Consider the following 18,623-nt stretch of genomic DNA (forward strand, 5'->3'; position numbering starts at 1 on the left):
CTATCCCCACTTTATCAAGGTAGCATCGACATCTCGATTGCTGCTGGTGCAACTGCGAGAGTAGCAACAGAGCGGATGAAAGAACGAGAATCATTGTTGGATGAACAGTGGTATCGCGGTAGACTTTGGGTACAGCTTTGAAAGGGTAAACTGTAAGTGAGGAAGAACGGACGAAGAGAGGCGCGTCGAGAGAGAAAGAGAAAGCGGGCGCGTGTGGCAAGGTCGGTGTGTGGTGCGTGCGGTGCAGTTACGGGCTTTATTAAAGTGCAGTCGGCCGGGTTGAAAAACAATCGACGGACATAATACGGCGCCCCGTGAAGTCCGATGTCTAGTGCTGAGGTGGTGGAGAGTTCCGTTGACCCCCCAGCTAAGAAGCGACGCGTTGCTGCCACCACGGGAGGAGGCGACGACGATCCGACGACGACCGCAGACATGGCGAAAAATGGCTCGACGTCCCGGGCTACCACCGAAATTGACGAGGGTCTATACTCCAGGCAGCTCTACGTCCTCGGCCATGACGCTATGCGTCGCATGGCATCCTCGAATGTCTTGATATCCGGTCTTGGCGGACTCGGCGTTGAAATCGCCAAGAACGTCATCCTCGGCGGCGTCAAGTCCGTTACCTTGCACGATGACGCATTGTGCCAGATTTCAGACCTCGGCTCACAGTTCTATCTTACCGAGGCGGACGTAGGTGAGCGGCTTGACCCGCGAAATACATGAATCCCCCTTCTACAGAAATTATTATTTTCCAACGTTATTTTGATGCTCAAAATTTATATGCATTTGATCCATTTTAATAAGATTGCGCGATCTTAAAAGGCGATGATATAACAATATGACCAATCGTCTTGTTCATCGATTATTGCAAAAAAATTTCATTAAATAGTTGCGGGTTGTGTCTCGTGTAAAGCAAATGCAAATGGTAGAAATTGTATGGAAATTTTTGTGACTGTGTAGCTATGTATATGTCTCTGTATAAATTAAATTCTTATTATGTTATAACTAAACTGTTGGTAACAACAATTTTCAATAGTGTTAGAAATATTCAAAAGATATTTATCATTTAAAAAAGACTAAAACAATTAACTAAAAATATTAAACAATTAACCTCCACGTTATTGATCAATTTCATTTTTGTGTGACTCACTCAAAAATTATATAGTTAAGCACTATATACAGGCATGATTAAACAGTAAAATTACATTACTGTACTTTCTTTTTTAGGTAAAAACCGTGCTATTGCTTGCTGTCAACGCTTGTCTGAGCTGAACAATTATGTCCCTACATGTCACTACTCCGGGCCTTTAACAGATTCCTTTATTAAGAAGTTCAAGGTTGTGGTTTTGACTGAAACTCCATTGAATGAACAATTACGTATCTGTGAAATTACTCACGCAAATGATATAGCACTTATTATAGCAGATACCAGAGGCCTATTTTCTCAAGTCTTTTGTGATTTTGGAGAAAAATTTACGGTAGTTGATGTCAATGGTGAACCACCTGTAAGTTCAATGGTTGCCAGTATTTCGCAAGATACCGAAGGTGTTGTTACTTGTTTAGACGATACGCGTCATGGTATGGAGGATGGTGACTCTGTCACCTTTTCTGAAGTACAGGGCATGACAGAACTAAATGGTTGTGATCCAATAAAGATAAAAGTTCTTGGTCCATACACTTTCAGCATTGGGGATACATCTAAATATTCTGAATATATTCGGGGTGGTATAGTAACACAAGTAAAAATGCCAAAGATCTTACAATTTGCTTCTTTGAAAGATGCTTTGAAGACACCAAAGTTCCAGATAACTGATTTTGGAAAGTTTGACTATCCAGAACAGATACATTTGGCTTTTATTGTATTACATAAATACGTAGAAGAAAATGGACAATTACCTAGACCATGGAATCAAGAGGATGCAGACAAATTTCTGAACCTCGCTAAAACTGTCAAGGAGGAAGTAGGCAGTGAAACGGAAATAAATGCAGAGCTGCTTGAAATATTTGCAAAGATATGCTCTGGAAATTTAAATCCAATGAATGCTACCATTGGAGGAATTGTAGCCCAAGAAGTGATGAAGGCCTGTTCTGGAAAGTTCCACCCTATATTCCAATGGTTGTATTTTGATGCCATTGAGTGTCTACCTGCAGATCGTTCTGAACTTACAGAAGAAGATTGTCGTCCTATTGGATCACGTTATGATTCACAGGTTGCAGTTTTCGGCCGCAAATTCCAGTCAAAGATTGGAAGCTTGAAATACTTTGTTGTAGGAGCTGGAGCCATTGGGTGTGAATTGCTCAAGAACTTTGCAATGTTAGGTGTTGGTGCTGAAAATGGTAGTGTAATAGTCACTGACATGGATTTGATAGAAAAATCTAACTTGAATAGACAATTCTTATTTAGACCATCTGACGTTCAGCAATCCAAATCATCAACAGCAGCTAGAGTTATAAAAAGTATGAATCCTGACATGAAGGTGATTGCTCATGAAAACAGAGTATGTCCTGAAACAGAGAAAGTATATAACGACGACTTTTTTGAGGTTTTAGACGGGGTTGCGAATGCGTTAGATAACGTTAACGCCCGTATTTATATGGATCGTCGTTGTGTATATTATAGGAAACCCCTCTTGGAATCTGGTACATTAGGTACAAAGGGTAATACTCAAGTTGTTGTTCCATTTTTAACTGAATCATACAGCTCCTCCCAAGATCCTCCGGAAAAGACTGTACCAATCTGCACACTAAAGAATTTTCCCTATGCTATAGAACACACTCTGCAATGGGCCAGAGACAATTTCGAAGGTCTATTTCGCCAAGCGGCGGAGAACGCCGCTCAACATATATCCGATCCACAATTTGTGGAGAGAACGCTAAAATTACCTGGAGTTCAACCACTAGAAGTATTAGAATCTGTTAAGACAGCCTTGGTCGATGAAAGACCAAAAACATTCGCCGACTGCATCGCATGGGCTCGTTGCCACTGGCAGGAACAATACAGCAATCAAATTAGACAACTTCTGTATAATTTTCCTCCTGATCAAGTAACATCCAGTGGTCAACCATTTTGGTCTGGACCAAAAAGATGCCCCAAACCACTCACATTTAATGTTAATGATCCATTACATTTAGACTATATTGTAGCTGCTGCTAATTTAAAAGCAAAAGTTTATGGTATTCCTGTTAATAGAAACCGAGATGAAATAGCTAGGATTGTTAGCACTGTTCAAGTGCCAGAATTCACACCAAAATCTGGAGTGAAAATTGCGGAAACGGATTCACAGGTACAAGCGTCCAATGGTAGCGGAAATATAGATCATGAAAGACTCACTCAGTTACAAGAAGAACTACCAAGGGTTGAAGATCTTAACGGCCTGGTAATATATCCGCAAGAATTCGAGAAAGATGACGATACTAACTTCCACATAGACTTCATTGTGGCAGCTTCAAATCTCCGTGCTACCAACTACAAAATTACACCAGCTGACAGACACAAGAGTAAACTAATTGCTGGTAAAATAATACCAGCCATTGCTACTACAACTTCAGTGGTAGCAGGTTTAGTTTGCCTCGAGCTTATTAAACTGACTCGCGGCGTAAAAGATCTGTCTGTTTATAAGAATGGCTTTGTCAACTTGGCTCTGCCATTCTTCGGATTCTCAGAGCCAATTGCTGCGCCAAAACTAAAGTACTATGATTCAGAATGGACCCTCTGGGATCGATTCGAAGTGAAAGGGGAGTTGACACTGAAGGAGTTCTTGGATTACTTCAAAGAACATCACAATCTGGAGGTCACCATGCTCTCTCAAGGTATTTGCATGCTTTACTCGTTCTTCATGGCAAAGCCTAAATGCCAAGAACGTATGGGCCTTCTGATGTCTGAAGTGGTGAAGAAGGTATCGAAGAAGAAATTGGAAAGCCATATACGTGCGTTGGTATTTGAACTCTGCTGCAATGATGTTGATGGCAATGATGTGGAAGTTCCATATGTTCGCTACACTTTGCCGTGAAATACGTTGATGTCACCAGGATAATGAGAGATACTACTTAACTGACTTAGCCGTAGTAATTTCCACAAATTTCTATTTTACAATACGATACGAGAGAATATTACTCTTTCTCTATGTAAGGTTCTCAAAGTTTAAAAAAGAAAGGAAAAGATTCGTTTCTATCGTCGATGCTTTGTAGCATTTATAATAGCAAGGAATCGCGGGATCCACGGAGTTCATCTTACTATGATCTCCCTTTTTCCTGAATATCGATTTCAGGGCTGGAACTATTTGTTCCCTTTTTCATTCATCACCTTTTGCTATGTTTATCCGAAATAATTTCAATGATAATCGTAAAATTTGTTCTTAGTTCTCGTCTTTCTTAATAAACTATATTTTCAAAGAAAAAGAAAATGATCTAGCTCTAAGGTAATTCGAACTGTTGATAAAAGAGGTATATGAAGATGAAAATTTGTACAAGAGAATCTACGATCTTGTGCTGTTTATAAAATGATAAAAAAAAGAAAAAAAAAAGGAGAGAAGAAGAATATGAAAAGGTTGCAAAAAGTTTAGTCCATATTGGATCATAAAGGGAATTGTCATGGTAAGAATTTTCTTTGGGACTCACACACTTCACAACTTAATGTATAGGATCAAAATGTAAATTACTGGATGATAAACTTAATGGTCCTTAGACGAATAATTAACACATTTAATATAGACCGCAAATAAACATAATAAAAAGAATCGGACGCAGATATATCTTGCCTTTGTCGTATCGCTTTTCATTTTCTATTTACTATCATTATTTTCATGAATTAGAGACGCGCACGAAATTGAAGAAAAATATCACAATTGCTTCCCCCTCCTTTCGTTATTATTCTTAATACGTGCTTGCTATCGAACTCGATATTTTAATATTTTATGTAATCTATACGTTATTGATGATTTTTCATTTTGTCCGCTTTACTTTTTTTAATCACCGAATACACTATTGGCTAAGGCTGTTTGTTGTTATTAAGGGATATTGCATTTAAATTTGTAAGAGCAGATGTTTGGAAAGAAGCTTCAAAAGAATAATTGCACACTTTAGATCAAGGAATACGAGAAGAAAAAAAAAGGAAGATATTTTGTTAATTTTAGGATAATGCGGATATTTATTGTATTATTTTATCAATAGATAATAAATAGATGTGTTTGGATTTCAAGAAACATGAGAAATATAGTAATGAAAATAAAATTTGAAACAGTGTTTTTCTTTCCCTTATACTCATGCTTCCTCCTATCTTCTTAATGAGTAATTAAAATTTGAAAAAATTAAAAAATATTTAAATTTTAATAAATCGAACTTTGATCTCGTTTATTATAAGCTTTCATTTTTTAATCTTGAAAATCTTAAATGATATATATTGGGTTCATCTATAAGATCATGTCGTGTTCATTTTATATTAAATGCAGGTGAACATTTACCTACCAAATATGTCATACGTTATTCAATAGCTTTCGTCTTCTCTTTTCATTAAAATGTAAAATTTGTCAACAAATAAATATTGCAATGTAGAAAATATTTAATTATTTCAGACAGTCTCAAAGTTCCCGTCGCAAAAACATACTGAGTGCCATATGAGCCATATATGGTCCATGCTAAACTTTCCAATTTAAATTTAGACCACTGTATGTTTATAATTTATATAAAATAAATGATACTGGATATGGTGACAGTTGAAAATTGTCTCTTCCAGATTTTATTAATAATAATCTTTATTAAGCAAAAATTGAATATGTAGTTTAATGAAAAAATTTGTAGCCTACGATTTAAAGGATTTCTATATCCTAAAGTCTGTCCAACGAGACAAGGCAATGGCATTCGAGTATCAGTCAATAGTTGTAGCCACAGTAAGTCAAAGTCCGTTTCGTTGGACATAAGTACGGTTACATCAATGAGTGTCATTACTCGACGTTTTAATTTAAGACCTCAATATATCAATTCCATGACTACAAATGAATATGTAACAACCAAGTACTGAATATATGTAAATTTTATCTCAGAAATTTTACTTAACGAATCTTGAAACTCGATTTTCTCGAAAACAAAATCTAAAACGAAAAGACTATGTTATTCTTTTTCGACTTATTTTTGTATATAAAACACCTTTCTGGTCAGTTGTACCATCCGTTTTCAGGCTCTATACAAATTTCGTTAAATATACCATAACCCTAGACCCACGAAATATGCGCGGGAACAGTACAGCAAGATAACCATAAAAATCCTTAGAATGGCACAACGTAGTATAACGTATGTAATTTAACAAAATAACTTATTCACTATTTTAATATATTTGTAATACTTCTTCTTATTTAACAGGTTATTTTTTTCGAAAGCAAGTACGAAAGATAAGACTGAACCTAATAATGAAAGGTACGTGGATTATTTTATCCAAGTACGATTATGTATACTCGTATTGCGTTTAATTTGAGATCAATTGTATTCAATAATACTTATTCGCGACCTGTGATATTTTTAAGTAAACAATTCCAATTGAATAATGCTTTTTTCCCTATTGTAAATAATGTTCTTAATCGGATACTCGCTAATAGCAAAATTGTAAAGAATGGAGACCAAAGCAATTCGGGAAACCCTAAACGAAAAAGAGACGATAGTGGAGATAGGAGTGAAACTGCCAGGTAATTAAATTTAATTATAGCAATTGTTAGGAAATGGTTCACTAGAATTGATACAGTGTATTTAAAATTTGATGTATAATATCAATATAAAATATTCATCTATCAATCTATTTCTTTTTTAGTCCACCTACTGGAAATTCCTCAAGGAAGAAATCAGTCTCAAAATCTCCTTCACCACTGAAGAAAGTAAATGGTAAACTAGATATGTAATTAAATAAATATAATCTATATTTTTCAGTTTTCTTGATGTTATACCTATATTCTAGGAACACCAAAAATTAAGCTATCACCAACAGCAACAACTAAGGAAAAGGAAAAAAGAAAAAGTAAAACTCCACTTACTACTACTAAAAAGAAAAGAAAAGCCAATGAAGTAAAAAGTACCCCTAAGAAGAGCGATGCAAAGAAGAAATTGAAAGATGTGTTAAGTGATGAGGACCAGAAAGAAAATGAGTTGACTGTAGAAAAGAAAACAGAAACAAGTGGCGAATTTGAATCTTCAAAGTCTTCGCCTAAGGAATTTAAAACTAAAAAGAATGTTAAAAATAGTGAAAAGAAAGGTACTAAAAAAAGGTCAAGGATAATAGCACGTGTCGATTCCAGTGACGAAGAAGAACATAATCTAGTATATATATATCTTTTTTTTTTGTACATATTTATATATGTATATACATATGTATGATTATTAATACATATTGATTAATAGTTGCCAGAGAGTCCCAAAAAAGCAAATCTTGATGTAGAGGAAAATAACCCAGTTAACGAAGAAGAAAATTCTGATGAGGACATTCTAGATAATCAAAAGGACAGCGAAGAAGAAGAAAAGAAAAAAGAGGACAATGTAGAGAAGCCTGCGAAAAAGATACATAATTTTCTTGGTATTTAATCTATCAATATGTTACTAAATAAATAAATAATTATCTTAACAAACTTTATATCTTCCAGCTCCAAAAGAGAAAGAAAATACAAATAATACTGATAAAGATAAGAAAAAGTCCTCCAGTCACTCTTATAAACCTAGTGCCTCTAAATATGACCCAATAAATGATGCATTTTGGAAACAGGGAGAAAAGTATGTCTCATATTTTTTAATAGTGTATCATTTGTTGCAATGGCAAAACAATTGTTTAATTGTTTTAGAGTACCATATATTGCGTTGACACGTACGTTGGAATTGATCGAAGATACAAGCGCTCGATTAAAAATAATAGAAATTTTATCAAATTATTTCCGATCTGTAATAGTTTTAAGCCCAGATGACTTACTTCCAAGCATATATTTATGTCTCAATCAATTAGCACCTGCTTATGAAGGTAAACATTGCCAGATATGTACGTATATCGTTTTCTTCTTTTGTTTAAATATGATAATCTTCTTTTCAGGGATTGAATTAGGGGTGGCAGAAACAAATTTGATGAAAGCTATAGCACAATGTACTGGTAGAACATTAGCTCAAATTAAAGCAGACGTCCAAACAGTTGGGGATTTGGGAATCGTGGCAGAAGGAAGTCGTTCCAATCAAAGAACTATGTTTCAACCTGCTCCACTGACAGTATCGAATGTATATACTAGGCTGAAAGAGATCGCACAAATGACTGGTTCTGCGGTATGCATCTATTAATTTAGAGCAGTGCTGTTCCATTTACATTGGCAGGACGCGAAATGCTCGTTCCTCAATTGATGAATAAAATGTGTGTAAAAGAATGAAACTATCAGATTCGTTTATCTCTCTTCGAATTTCGTAAAGCTAGTAACCACAATACGGGCACATAAATAAAGACACGTAAGAGCTTTCGCTTATGGACGGCACTGATTATAGTTAATTGTAATTACTTTATACCAGTATTCTAATCATACAATTTCAGAATATTTTCATTGTAATCATGTAATTTATTCTTACAGTCTTTAACTAAAAAATTGGATAAAATTCAGTCGCTTTTTGTAGCGTGTCGGTTTACTGAAGCCAGATATCTGATTCGGTCCCTAGCCGGCAAACTTCGAATTGGTCTAGCTGAACAATCTGTGTTACAAGTAAGTATTAGGTTGTCTGAAAAGTTTCTTTCATTTTATGAGGAAATAATAGACGCACAACGTTTTTTGTTTTATATTATTTTGTCGAATTACGTACGATCCATTTTGTTCTGTTGAGATAAACACCGCGACATTTCACAGACTTGGTTTCACGTTTGTATGAAGGTGCACTGTTGTAAAAAGCATGTTTGCAAAAGAAAGACACTTTTCGGATAACCTAATATATTTATGGAAAATGAATTTTTCATTAAGTAATCTAAAGACAGTGCTACAGTATGATACAGAAAATCTGGTAAAAGATATATGTTTATTATAGGCTTTGGCACTAGCGTGTACTATGACACCACCAATACAGAGTTATCCACCGGAAGTTTTAGACGTGAGTAAGAAAATGTCAAGCGATGCCTTTAAACAAAAGTACGACGAAACTGCGCTTACTCTTAAAACAACATATTGGTAAGAATTTGTTTCTGTTTTAGATACCGGAATTGAATACTTTTATACGTGTGATAATAATGTTTATTTTCAGTGAATGTCCAAATTATGACAAAATAATTCCTGTTTTACTAAAAGAGGGGGTTGAAGAATTACCAAGCAAATGTAAAATTACACCTGGCATACCTATGAAGCCAATGTTGGCACATCCTACTAAAGGTGTGCAAGAAGTATTAACGCGTTTCGATGGATTGAAATTTACTTGTGAATGGAAATACGATGGAGAAAGAGCGCAGGTTTATTTTTCATAATTATATATATTATAGAATGGAGGTAGTATGTTACAAGGAAAGAACATACTTAACTTTTACAAATATTTTGCAGATTCATTTAGCCGAGGATGGTAAAATTAGTATTTACAGTAGGAATCAAGAAAACAATACCAGCAAATATCCTGATATTATAGGAAGATTTAAAAATACTCAAGGTGAAGAAGTTAAAAGTTGTATCCTTGACTGTGAAGCAGTAGCCTGGGATAACGAGAATAAACAAATCCTACCTTTTCAAATACTCAGTACAAGAAAACGCAAGGTAATGCAAAATGTATAAAAAATTACTTTGAAAGTTTTACATATATCTTTGTCGCCCTTAGGATGCGAACGAAGCAGATATTAAAGTTCAAGTATGTGTGTTCATGTTTGATTTATTATATTTAAATGGAGAACCACTGGTACAACAACCTTTCATAAAACGTCGTGAATTATTGAAAAAGAATTTCAAAGAAGTAATTGGAGAATGGAAATTTGCAACTAGTTTAGATACTTCGACTATGGAACAAGTGCAAGATTTCTTAGATGAATCAGTCAAAGGTTAGTCTCTATTTAATAATGAATAATTCTAGAAAAATATATAATTATATTTAATAGGCAATTGCGAGGGCCTTATGGTGAAGACCTTAGAACAGGATGCAACATATGAGATTGCTAAGCGTTCTCGGAATTGGTTAAAATTGAAGAAAGATTATTTAGAAGGTGTGGGTGATACATTAGACGTGGTTGTCATTGGTGGCTATATAGGAAAAGGAAAAAGGACAGGAACCTATGGAGGATTTCTTTTAGCTTGTTATGACCAAGAGAATGAGGAATATCAAAGTATTTGTAAGGTAAATGTCATTAGCTTCATTGCAATGTTTTAAACGTTTGGATAAATATAATTTTAATCCTTTACATGTTTCTTGCTTATGTAGATTGGTACTGGATTCAGTGAAGAAGATCTTCAAAAGCACACAGAGTTCTTCAAAGAACATATAATACCACAAACTAAGTCCTACTATCGTTATGACTCGTCTCTCGTACCTGATCACTGGTTCGAACCAGTTCAAGTGTGGGAAATTAAATGCGCAGATCTTTCTTTGTCACCTGTTCATAAGGCAGCCGTTGGTATTATTGATCCAGAGAAAGGAATATCTTTGCGATTTCCACGTTTTGTCCGCATTCGCGACGATAAAAACAACGAGGATGCTACATCAGCGCAACAAGTTGCAAATATGTACAATAGTCAAGAGCAGATAAAAAATCAGACATCATCAACAAAAGTAGCTGAAGAAGACTTTTATTGAATCTAACGTTTCGCTAAATTTGCGTTATGCGGATAAAACATGCCTTCATTTTTTATAAGGTGGACTGTTTTATAATGTATCAACAATTGAAATATTTTGTATGTAGATGATTATTGTCTCGATATATGTACTTTATTTACACATACTACAAAAAATTGTTTTGAATTTATAGATTACTATTCAATAAAAACAGTTTATTATACCACTGAATTTTTAACCTTTCGATACATAACTTTTAACTACGTGGTAGACTACAAAACTTAGTAAACTCTTTTCATTCTTTTAGATGAATTGTTTCATTGAATTGGATTTCTAACCTTAACTTTTTGAATGCAACGAAAGTTGATCAACAAATGATGTCGGGTACAATTAATCAAAAATTATTTTATAACACTGTATTGTCACAAGCTTTCTCCCCGGATGGAAATTATTTATTGGCTGGAAATATTTACGGAGATATTTCAGTTTTCGAGTAAGTAAATATCTGACTTAAATAGTCGATAGTATGTAAATACAGGTTATGTCGACGTCAAAGAGAGCGTATAAACAACATAATATAAGTAGTAAGAACTGACAAAAGCTTTCGTTCAGTATTTAAAAATCTTAGGTAATGTCAAAGTTAAAATTATAATTCAGTTTATTCTTCAGTTAAAAGGTAGAATTTCTTTTGTAGGTTATTAAAAGCTCTAGGACCGCATAAAGTCGAAGAAAATGAATTACAAGGCCCCAATTATCATTTCACTGCACATCCCGATCAACAAGTGGAAAGTATGGTTTCAACAGACAATTTCTTAGTAACAGCAACATCAGGAGAAATATGTGGATGGGATTGGAAAATAGTTACTTCGAGTAAAGCTCCAAAAAGCAAAGTATCATGGACCATACAACTTCCAGTTAATAAGTAAGATTATATGATAAAATTTTGGATGAACGATATCGACTATCTATAATATTTAACATCAATTTATTTTTAGGGACAGTTACGAAAAACCAGATGTAAATTATTTAGTATATTCAAAATCAAATAACATTCTGTATGCTGGTTGTGGTGATAATAATATTTATGTAATTACTCTAGAAGATGGTAGAATATTAAGAAGCTTAGAAGGACATACAGACTATATTCATTGCCTATCCTTAATGTATGTATAATATAATTATTAATAAATAATACATAATGTAGGTTATACATAAAGTTTTTCACTTTTCACAGGGGTAATCAATTAGCTTCATGCGGTGAAGATGGAACAGTAAGGTTGTGGGATTTACGAAAAAGAGAAAACACCAATATATTAACTCCTCATTTAGTAGACAAAGTTGCCAGACCAAGATTTGGAAAATGGATTGGCGCCATAGACTTCACGGAAGATTGGCTGGTACGTACTTTTTTTTTATTTCTGCAAAACTGTATATTTATTTTAATGTAATGATTAAAGAAAACCTGACGCATAATGATTATTTAGCTATGTGGTGGTGGTCCAAGTTTATCTTTATGGCACATGCGTACGATGGAAGCAGCTACTGTGTTCGAGCTTCCGGATGAAGGCATCCACGTGGCAAACATTTACGAAGAGCGTGTAATAGCTGCTGGGACGGCACCTCACGTTTACCATCTAACTTATCAAGGAGAAATGTTAGCTAAAGTGCCGACTTCCAGCAATACCGTATATAGTATTGTATATCAGGAAAATCCACAAAAAGTGTTCAGCATAGCCGGTTCCTCGAACAATATAGACATCTGTACGAACTTTAATTACCGCGAGTTAATGTTAAAGTTTGCTTAATAAAAATAAAATATTACAACAGAAAAACCTACCGATTGATTTACAGAAGAAAGTGATCTCATTATGTATGTATATATATATATTTTTTAATAAATATATTAATACAATATGCATTTTATAAAACACGATATAAAACTTTTTACAAATATACAAGTATCTGTTTGTTAGTTGTGATTTCTTGTAACGCGGTCATCCTCAGCTTCGGGTAGATTCGACTAATAGATCATTTATGAAATATGTATAAAGAAACACAGTTAACATCCGTCTAAAATTAGTTGGAAACTTAATAGCAAGTTCTCACTGTAAGGAGCATTATACGTTTTATTTGAAAAAAAGCAAAGTTTAATTAAGAAATCGAACGTAGAAAAATGTTAAATGACAAATGATGGCGGTGGTATATAATACAATGATAATTTATTTCCGAATGGTATTGAACGAGCAACTAATTTTAGACAAACAACAGCAACGTAAGAGTCATAGGAAGCCATGACCTGCTATCACCGCAGGTATAAAGCCCTCTCTGCCGTCTCGCGAACGGACCCAGAACCAATCACTGACGTGATCGCTAAGTAGTGCAACAACGTCACCCTTGGAGACGCTCAAAGCGTTCCCACCTTGACCCTCATAATCGCTACGTATGACGAGTAAAGTATGCCGAGATCCTTTGGTTCTAGCGTTCGCCGCGGCCCTGAGGTACAATCTGTCGACACTGCGTTCTCCGCAGGCTGACACTGCATCCCTAGAACCTCGTTTTACCCTTGGATTTCTGCCTCGAGCTCCGCACTCTGATCTTGTATCTCTGAGCTTTTCCGTATCGGTCATGTTACCTGGAAGGAACAACAGACTAATGAAAAATGAATTTTAGAACCGATACTATTGGAAATGAATTTTTAAATTACCTAAGGGACGAGGAAATACGTCTGTTGAGTCCTCCCAACATGGTCCTCTGGTTGGTTGCGGTAATATCCCCAATGGTAGACAAGCTGCGTACCCGACGTACCCTTCCTGGCCGTGTGGAGTTTGAACGTATAGCCAGGTTTGGTTCTTGAATACAGCATTCACCACTGTTCCAAGAGGGAGAGCCATCTCGTCTTGAGTACCACCTTGAGTCTGGTATAGGACGGATGGAAACGAGAGGACCACGGGAATATTGGCAGGTTTCTCTATAGAGGCCTAAAGATGTGGAATATTTTCCAAAGTAACGTTGTAGAGGCCATATTGTCTCGTTGTTAATAATTGAAAAAGTACTTACTTTGGTGAGATATGCATCAAGATCGGCGATTTCGTAGCCAAATCTGCTCGGAGGTCTGGGTTTGTGGGACCGTTTGGTTCTTCGATGTCTGTGCTTCTCTCGGCCACTAGGCGTGGAAGTTGACTCACGAGATACGAGAGATGGTTCGGACACTGCCCTCTTAACTTTCTCCTTCTCCTTCGCCTCCTTTAGCCCTGAAAATTCCTTTTCTGACTGCTTCTCCAGAGGACTGTCCAACGATCTCTCATTGGCCAGTGCCTCCTTGCCGATAGGCTGAAAGGAGAACGATAATAAACGTGAATATAAATTGTTAACGCGTTGTGTTTTCCACGTCGAAAGATGTTAATTAGAGGAGAACCTTTTCTTGAACTTCCACCTTCTCCGTCCTCTCGATCTTCTCTATTCTATGCAGGACTTTCTTTTCTCGCTTCTCCGTGTCGACATTCTCCTTACAACCATCTTTTTCTTTCACGCTTTTCACACTCCTCTTCGAGGACCTTTCCTTACTGTCTCGCGACAAGCCCTCTCGATCGCCGTTCCCACCTATACGAAGATAACATTGTTTCTTAGAATTCCACGAAGTAGCAAAATTACCGGTAATTTATGATATTTATTCTTCTTGCATGGAGCCCGTGTCATTTCTCCTCTTTAGGAATCAAGTATACGTATACACGACTTAAGTTTCTCAACTGGTATTGCTCGACCTCGATTTTCTGTACGTGGAATATTGCCTGATCCAACTTTTCCATTGCGAAACTGCTATTTAATTTAATTTTCATACAGTTAGGTTTTTACTTCGCCTCGAATTTCATACGCGAGGTTCCTATATTTGGATTATCGCCTGACCCAATTCTGACCAAACCTCCATACTCGACCCGTTACTCGATCTCTTCGGTTCCTCCCTTCACGCGCGAATTATTATTTGACGCAATTTTTCCACATTCGGACGACTGCTCGACCCCCAAAAGGCTTTACGTTCGTTCCAAATTCCTCGCATCTAAAGAGTTGACCCAACTTTTTTACGTTTCACTCGAACTGCGTTATAACGAAATCATTGCTCGACCATGCTTCCCATAGTTCAGGCTATTTCTTTCACTCATATTCCACGGACCTGCGTTCCCATTGGCGGTAGAATGACTGTTGTTGGACGCAGGTTGCTGTTGCCCGCGTAGCACCCAGGTCAGAGAGATTTTGGGGCGCAACAGGGTGCTTGGCCGTTGCCCCATGCTCCTCGGAGGTACGAAGGGCGTCGAGGGCGTCGCGGGCGTCGGCGATCTGGGCGGTGACGGCGACCTCGACGAGGGTGTCACTACCTGTAAAGGACAGTCCGCCACCAGGTCCACCGTCTGCACCGAACAGCCATGTTCCTGTAATTCGGACATCCAACGTTTAATTCGCTTTTTCGCGTCGGGGAAAATCTCTCAACGTCCGTCAACATTTGTATCTTTCGGTTTCTGTCCTCTTTGTAAGAGGAAAATACGTCGTGTTAACTGGTTGGTATAACCAGCTCGAAACGAGCACCACGTGTGCTTCTTACACGAATGTAAATAGACGTGGCTGTACGGGAAATGAGCGCTATTCAAGAGACTAGTTTGCGTTACAGAAGTGCACTTCCCTTTACAAGAGATAAATAGAATGACTACCGGCTGAGGTTCGTGAATAATCAAAGGACGTTTTAGAAGCGAAGTGCAAGCGTAGATCATTCAGAAATTGAAATAGGAGGCTCGTTAGAGCCGTTGTTAATGTAATTTCCAACCCTGGCAAAACCAACTCAATTGTTCACTTGATTGTAGCAATTTGTAGTTCGCGCGATTGCATCAATTGAAATATTCTATTTTTCTGCCGTATGAAAAATTTGTCCAGTTTATGAACGTGTTATTCATTGAACGAGATTTATAGGAGGCACGTTAGGAGGTACTAATTCATCCGATCTAAAACTGTACAATTTCCGTATCTTCAACCGTGAACGCTTTAACGAACAAACAAAGTAATCGGAGGATTATTTTTCACGTCACTTTTCATTTTTATACTCGGTTCTCTCCTCATTTCTGTTACGCTCCATCTTTACCGTAATAATCGTACGAGTCACACGTTAATCTATCAAAGCCATAGAATTTCGTCGCCTTGTGGATTGTGCGATGAAACCATTCGCAATAACGACATTCTAATTATTTCCAGGCATATAAACGTATTTATTTTCATACGTATTATATGTATTATGCATACTTATTGAATCCCCATAACGCAACAATTTTTAATAAACAAAATCTGTCGTGTAATCTGAGACTACGTATCTATGACCAGTCTGCTAAGGGTTAAACCAACAACTTAAAACTCGGATCACACGTTCAGGATGTTTCCCACAAGATCATCTTGTGCCCACACCCGCATGCCTCTCTAATTTATTAAACGACAAACGGGCTAATAACGAGCCGTTATTACTCGTCGCTGTTACTTACGACAACAACGTCCATAGGTTCGTTTGCTCAAGATAGAATATATATTGCACTTCCGCGAGCTTGTGCCACGATGGGTCGGATCGCGGTAAATCCTCTCGCCTGTGCAGCTCTTTCTACAAAGTGGATTATTAATTCGTCTCATAGGCGTTCAATTAGCCCGCGGGCCGGCTCTGGCGGAAATGAATTATTCGTCGACGCACGCTTGTCCCCGGCGTGGTTTACCGTGCCGTGGAAATTTACGGCTGTCACCTCGCATAAATACCAGCCATGGCCACCGTGAAATTTACGAACGAACGTCACGGACCGCCTCGTAAAATTTCTACGCCGCGGCCTTCTCTTTCCAACTCTTGGGTCTCGTTCGTTTTCATAGGAAACAATGAGACCCGGAAGTGGAGGACTCGCGCCACCAGGGACACTGCGGTCTCCCAAGAATCCTGCTGTGGTTACGGTGGTTAGAAGCATATTTCTTCGTTAGATTAACACACTTTTAGCGAGATTCTAAACAGCGAACAAGCACAACGTTCTGCGATTATGGTAAGGGCTAGGATGTGTCGTATCATTTATCGTTATTAATCGACGTAATTTAGAAGTTAACGAGAAATTGAAGTAAAATTAAATTTTGTCTAACTACTTAGTCCAGCTAGGGATACAAATTAAGACTGACTAAACAGGTCGTTGACTATAGTTGTTTAATCGTAGCGTATTCTGAACAACTACAACTATCTTCTGTTACCCCAGAAGAGAATTAACCCCAATCAATTCAACCCTCTGTACCTCTCCGACGCTACCGCAGACACATCGATAACGCGAATATCAAAAATTCATAGATATTTATCTTTCTCTTCGGAAAAGAAAAATTCCCTATCGAGGAGATACGAAACTGGAGCTGTTGTTTGATAGTGTAAGACTCGATACGATAAGAAACTGATATTGCATTATACAAAGATTCTTCTAAGAGTTTCGCATTAAGAGAAGAATCCTCTTCTTCTCGCGTTACCGTGTTTGAGCCAATCTTTGAACAAGTCTTCCCTTAAGAAAAGAATTCGTCTCTTGCCATATTATTTTACAACCGAAATCGATTTACCATTGCATAATACCATCACGAAAATTCCAAAGAACGACACATTGGCGATCTATCAAGAAAATAACCCTCCTTTCCTCGTATTATCCTATAGCTGAAACCACTTTAATTCTATTACGAAAATTCACCTAAAAGAACAACCCGTTCATTTTCCATTAAGAAAAAAGCTGCCCCTTTTTTTTCTTCTGGTGTAATCGCGCGGCTCCCGGCTCCAAGCACGTTTCCATTAAACGAATCGAGGCTCGCGACTATCCGTGCAATCTTTCAACAGCGTTTCATCCTCTCGCGTGGACCGATCTCCGAAGACATTCACGTGGCCGTTGGACCCGGGCTGCAAACGCGTTCCTATGAATTATTGCACCATTAACGTGAATAATCGCGCCGGCGGGAAAATTATATAGTAATTTGTTCACGGCTGATCGAATACGTCGGGAATTTTATATTCTCTCTTTTGCGAAGGGGTAATGAAGCGGGTTAGCCCCGGGGGAAAAACGCGCTTTGCAACCCCGGGACTCTCGTGGCCATGAAAAATGAAGACGTTTCACCCGGGCCGGGCTTTCGATTTTACGCGGTGAATGGGCCGGCTAAGTAGCCATTCTGATGCCCCCGGAACGCCGTTATAATTTATACCGAGCCCTTTGTGTTACGCGCCACGAGATGATTCTTCCGGTGATCGGCCGACCGATTACCTCGAAACTACTTTCACCGCTCCTTTTTTCCTTTTTCTTTCTCAAATATATCTTTTTCCTCGGTTAACACGCCGACTGCCAACAGTGGTCATCGGCGATCCACGTTACTCCATTTTTTAGGACGACCGGAACAAGATAATAAATTCCGCGGACTAACAAATTTTCAATAACGCGAATGCTTTGGATAACGTAGCCAAAAAAGGATGCGCGAGTACAACGTTTTGCGAAAGTCAAATAATAATTTCTTTCACCTGTGTGGATTATGTGATTAAAAGGTGTTCGGAGATAGAGAAATTCTAAGCCGATTTCTGTTTCAGCCCCTAGAGGTCCTGCGGAACACTGCTGATTTCTAGTCGGTGATTTCCAATTATTTTCAATGATAAATGGAATTTTAATTTCGAATATTTTGGAAAAATTAGAGAAATGTATGGACGGCTGTGCTTGCTCTAATTCTAGATATACCAAAGTATATTTGTAACGTTTCGCTAGCCTTGAATTAAATAGTTCATTAAAAAAGTTGATAAGAGACATTTCGTAAGCGATAGCGTTCAGATCTTCGATTTCTCAGAACATATAACAAATACACGGGTATAATAGAAC

At 37.2% G+C, this 18,623-nt stretch overlaps 4 protein-coding genes across 8 annotated transcripts in view; 3 read left to right on the forward strand and 1 right to left on the reverse strand.

Moving 5' to 3' along the window:
* The first annotated feature begins 24 nt into the window (after positions 1-24).
* LOC122566134 (ubiquitin-like modifier-activating enzyme 1) lies at positions 25-5,229 on the forward strand. Its single transcript, XM_043722942.1, has 2 exons — positions 25-694; positions 1,228-5,229. Exons 1-2 carry the CDS (start codon positions 325-327, stop codon positions 4,008-4,010), a joined length of 3,153 nt encoding a protein of 1,050 aa, XP_043578877.1. The 5' UTR covers positions 25-324; the 3' UTR covers positions 4,011-5,229.
* A 662-nt stretch (positions 5,230-5,891) lies between these two features.
* On the forward strand, positions 5,892-10,968 carry LOC122566135 (DNA ligase 1). Of its 2 annotated transcripts, XM_043722944.1 has the most exons (16): positions 5,892-6,285; positions 6,355-6,408; positions 6,588-6,674; positions 6,797-6,867; positions 6,941-7,299; positions 7,381-7,552; positions 7,620-7,746; positions 7,815-7,987; positions 8,057-8,280; positions 8,577-8,705; positions 9,022-9,161; positions 9,235-9,436; positions 9,525-9,731; positions 9,793-10,009; positions 10,067-10,302; positions 10,387-10,968. In XM_043722944.1, the coding sequence occupies exons 1-16, from the start codon at positions 6,266-6,268 to the stop codon at positions 10,756-10,758; spliced, it is 2,790 nt and encodes a 929-aa protein (XP_043578879.1). In that variant the 5' UTR covers positions 5,892-6,265; the 3' UTR covers positions 10,759-10,968. The 2 variants fall into 2 exon arrangements, with proteins under 2 accessions (XP_043578879.1, XP_043578878.1); XM_043722943.1 differs by having other exon boundaries at positions 6,355-6,674.
* Positions 10,704-12,569, forward strand: LOC122566139 (THO complex subunit 6 homolog). Of its 2 annotated transcripts, none has more exons than XM_043722964.1 (6): positions 10,704-10,817; positions 11,045-11,230; positions 11,432-11,659; positions 11,733-11,900; positions 11,972-12,134; positions 12,222-12,569. In XM_043722964.1, exons 2-6 carry the CDS (start codon positions 11,112-11,114, stop codon positions 12,540-12,542), a joined length of 999 nt encoding a protein of 332 aa, XP_043578899.1. In that variant the 5' UTR covers positions 10,704-10,817; positions 11,045-11,111; the 3' UTR covers positions 12,543-12,569. The 2 variants fall into 2 exon arrangements, with proteins under 2 accessions (XP_043578899.1, XP_043578898.1); XM_043722963.1 differs by having other exon boundaries at positions 10,729-10,856.
* Positions 12,570-12,608: 39 nt separating this feature from the next.
* The window catches only part of LOC122566138, an 83,187-nt gene continuing 77,172 nt past the window's right edge, over positions 12,609-18,623 (reverse strand). For all 3 annotated transcript variants that reach the window (XM_043722960.1, XM_043722961.1, XM_043722962.1), the window contains 5 exons: positions 14,906-15,161; positions 14,153-14,337; positions 13,795-14,067; positions 13,442-13,715; positions 12,609-13,369 (listed from right to left, as the gene is read on the reverse strand). In XM_043722960.1, the coding sequence (XP_043578895.1) occupies positions 13,017-13,369; positions 13,442-13,715; positions 13,795-14,067; positions 14,153-14,337; positions 14,906-15,161 (1,341 nt within the window). In that variant the 3' untranslated portion in view covers positions 12,609-13,016. The remainder of the gene's footprint in view (positions 13,370-13,441; positions 13,716-13,794; positions 14,068-14,152; positions 14,338-14,905; positions 15,162-18,623) is intronic.

The sequence above is a fragment of the Bombus pyrosoma genome, linkage group LG3, assembly GCF_014825855.1.
Source record: "Bombus pyrosoma isolate SC7728 linkage group LG3, ASM1482585v1, whole genome shotgun sequence".
Taxonomy (NCBI): domain Eukaryota; kingdom Metazoa; phylum Arthropoda; class Insecta; order Hymenoptera; family Apidae; genus Bombus; species Bombus pyrosoma.

Excerpts from the sequence above, each read along its gene's own strand:
- LOC122566134 (XM_043722942.1), top strand. The coding sequence starts at position 325 with ATGTCTAGTGCTGAGGTGGTGGAGAGTTCCGTTGACCCCCCAGCTAAG. Across the intron at positions 695-1,227 it reads TCTTACCGAGGCGGACGTAG|GTAAAAACCGTGCTATTGCT; the intron begins GTGAGCGGCTTG and ends TTTCTTTTTTAG.
- LOC122566135 (XM_043722943.1), top strand. The coding sequence starts at position 6,439 with ATGTATACTCGTATTGCGTTTAATTTGAGATCAATTGTATTCAATAAT. Across the intron at positions 7,300-7,380 it reads ACGAAGAAGAACATAATCTA|TTGCCAGAGAGTCCCAAAAA; the intron begins GTATATATATAT and ends ATTGATTAATAG. Across the intron at positions 7,553-7,619 it reads AAAGATACATAATTTTCTTG|CTCCAAAAGAGAAAGAAAAT; the intron begins GTATTTAATCTA and ends TATATCTTCCAG.
- LOC122566139 (XM_043722964.1), top strand. The coding sequence starts at position 11,112 with ATGATGTCGGGTACAATTAATCAAAAATTATTTTATAACACTGTATTG. Across the intron at positions 11,660-11,732 it reads ATACAACTTCCAGTTAATAA|GGACAGTTACGAAAAACCAG; the intron begins GTAAGATTATAT and ends ATTTATTTTTAG. Across the intron at positions 11,901-11,971 it reads ATTCATTGCCTATCCTTAAT|GGGTAATCAATTAGCTTCAT; the intron begins GTATGTATAATA and ends CACTTTTCACAG.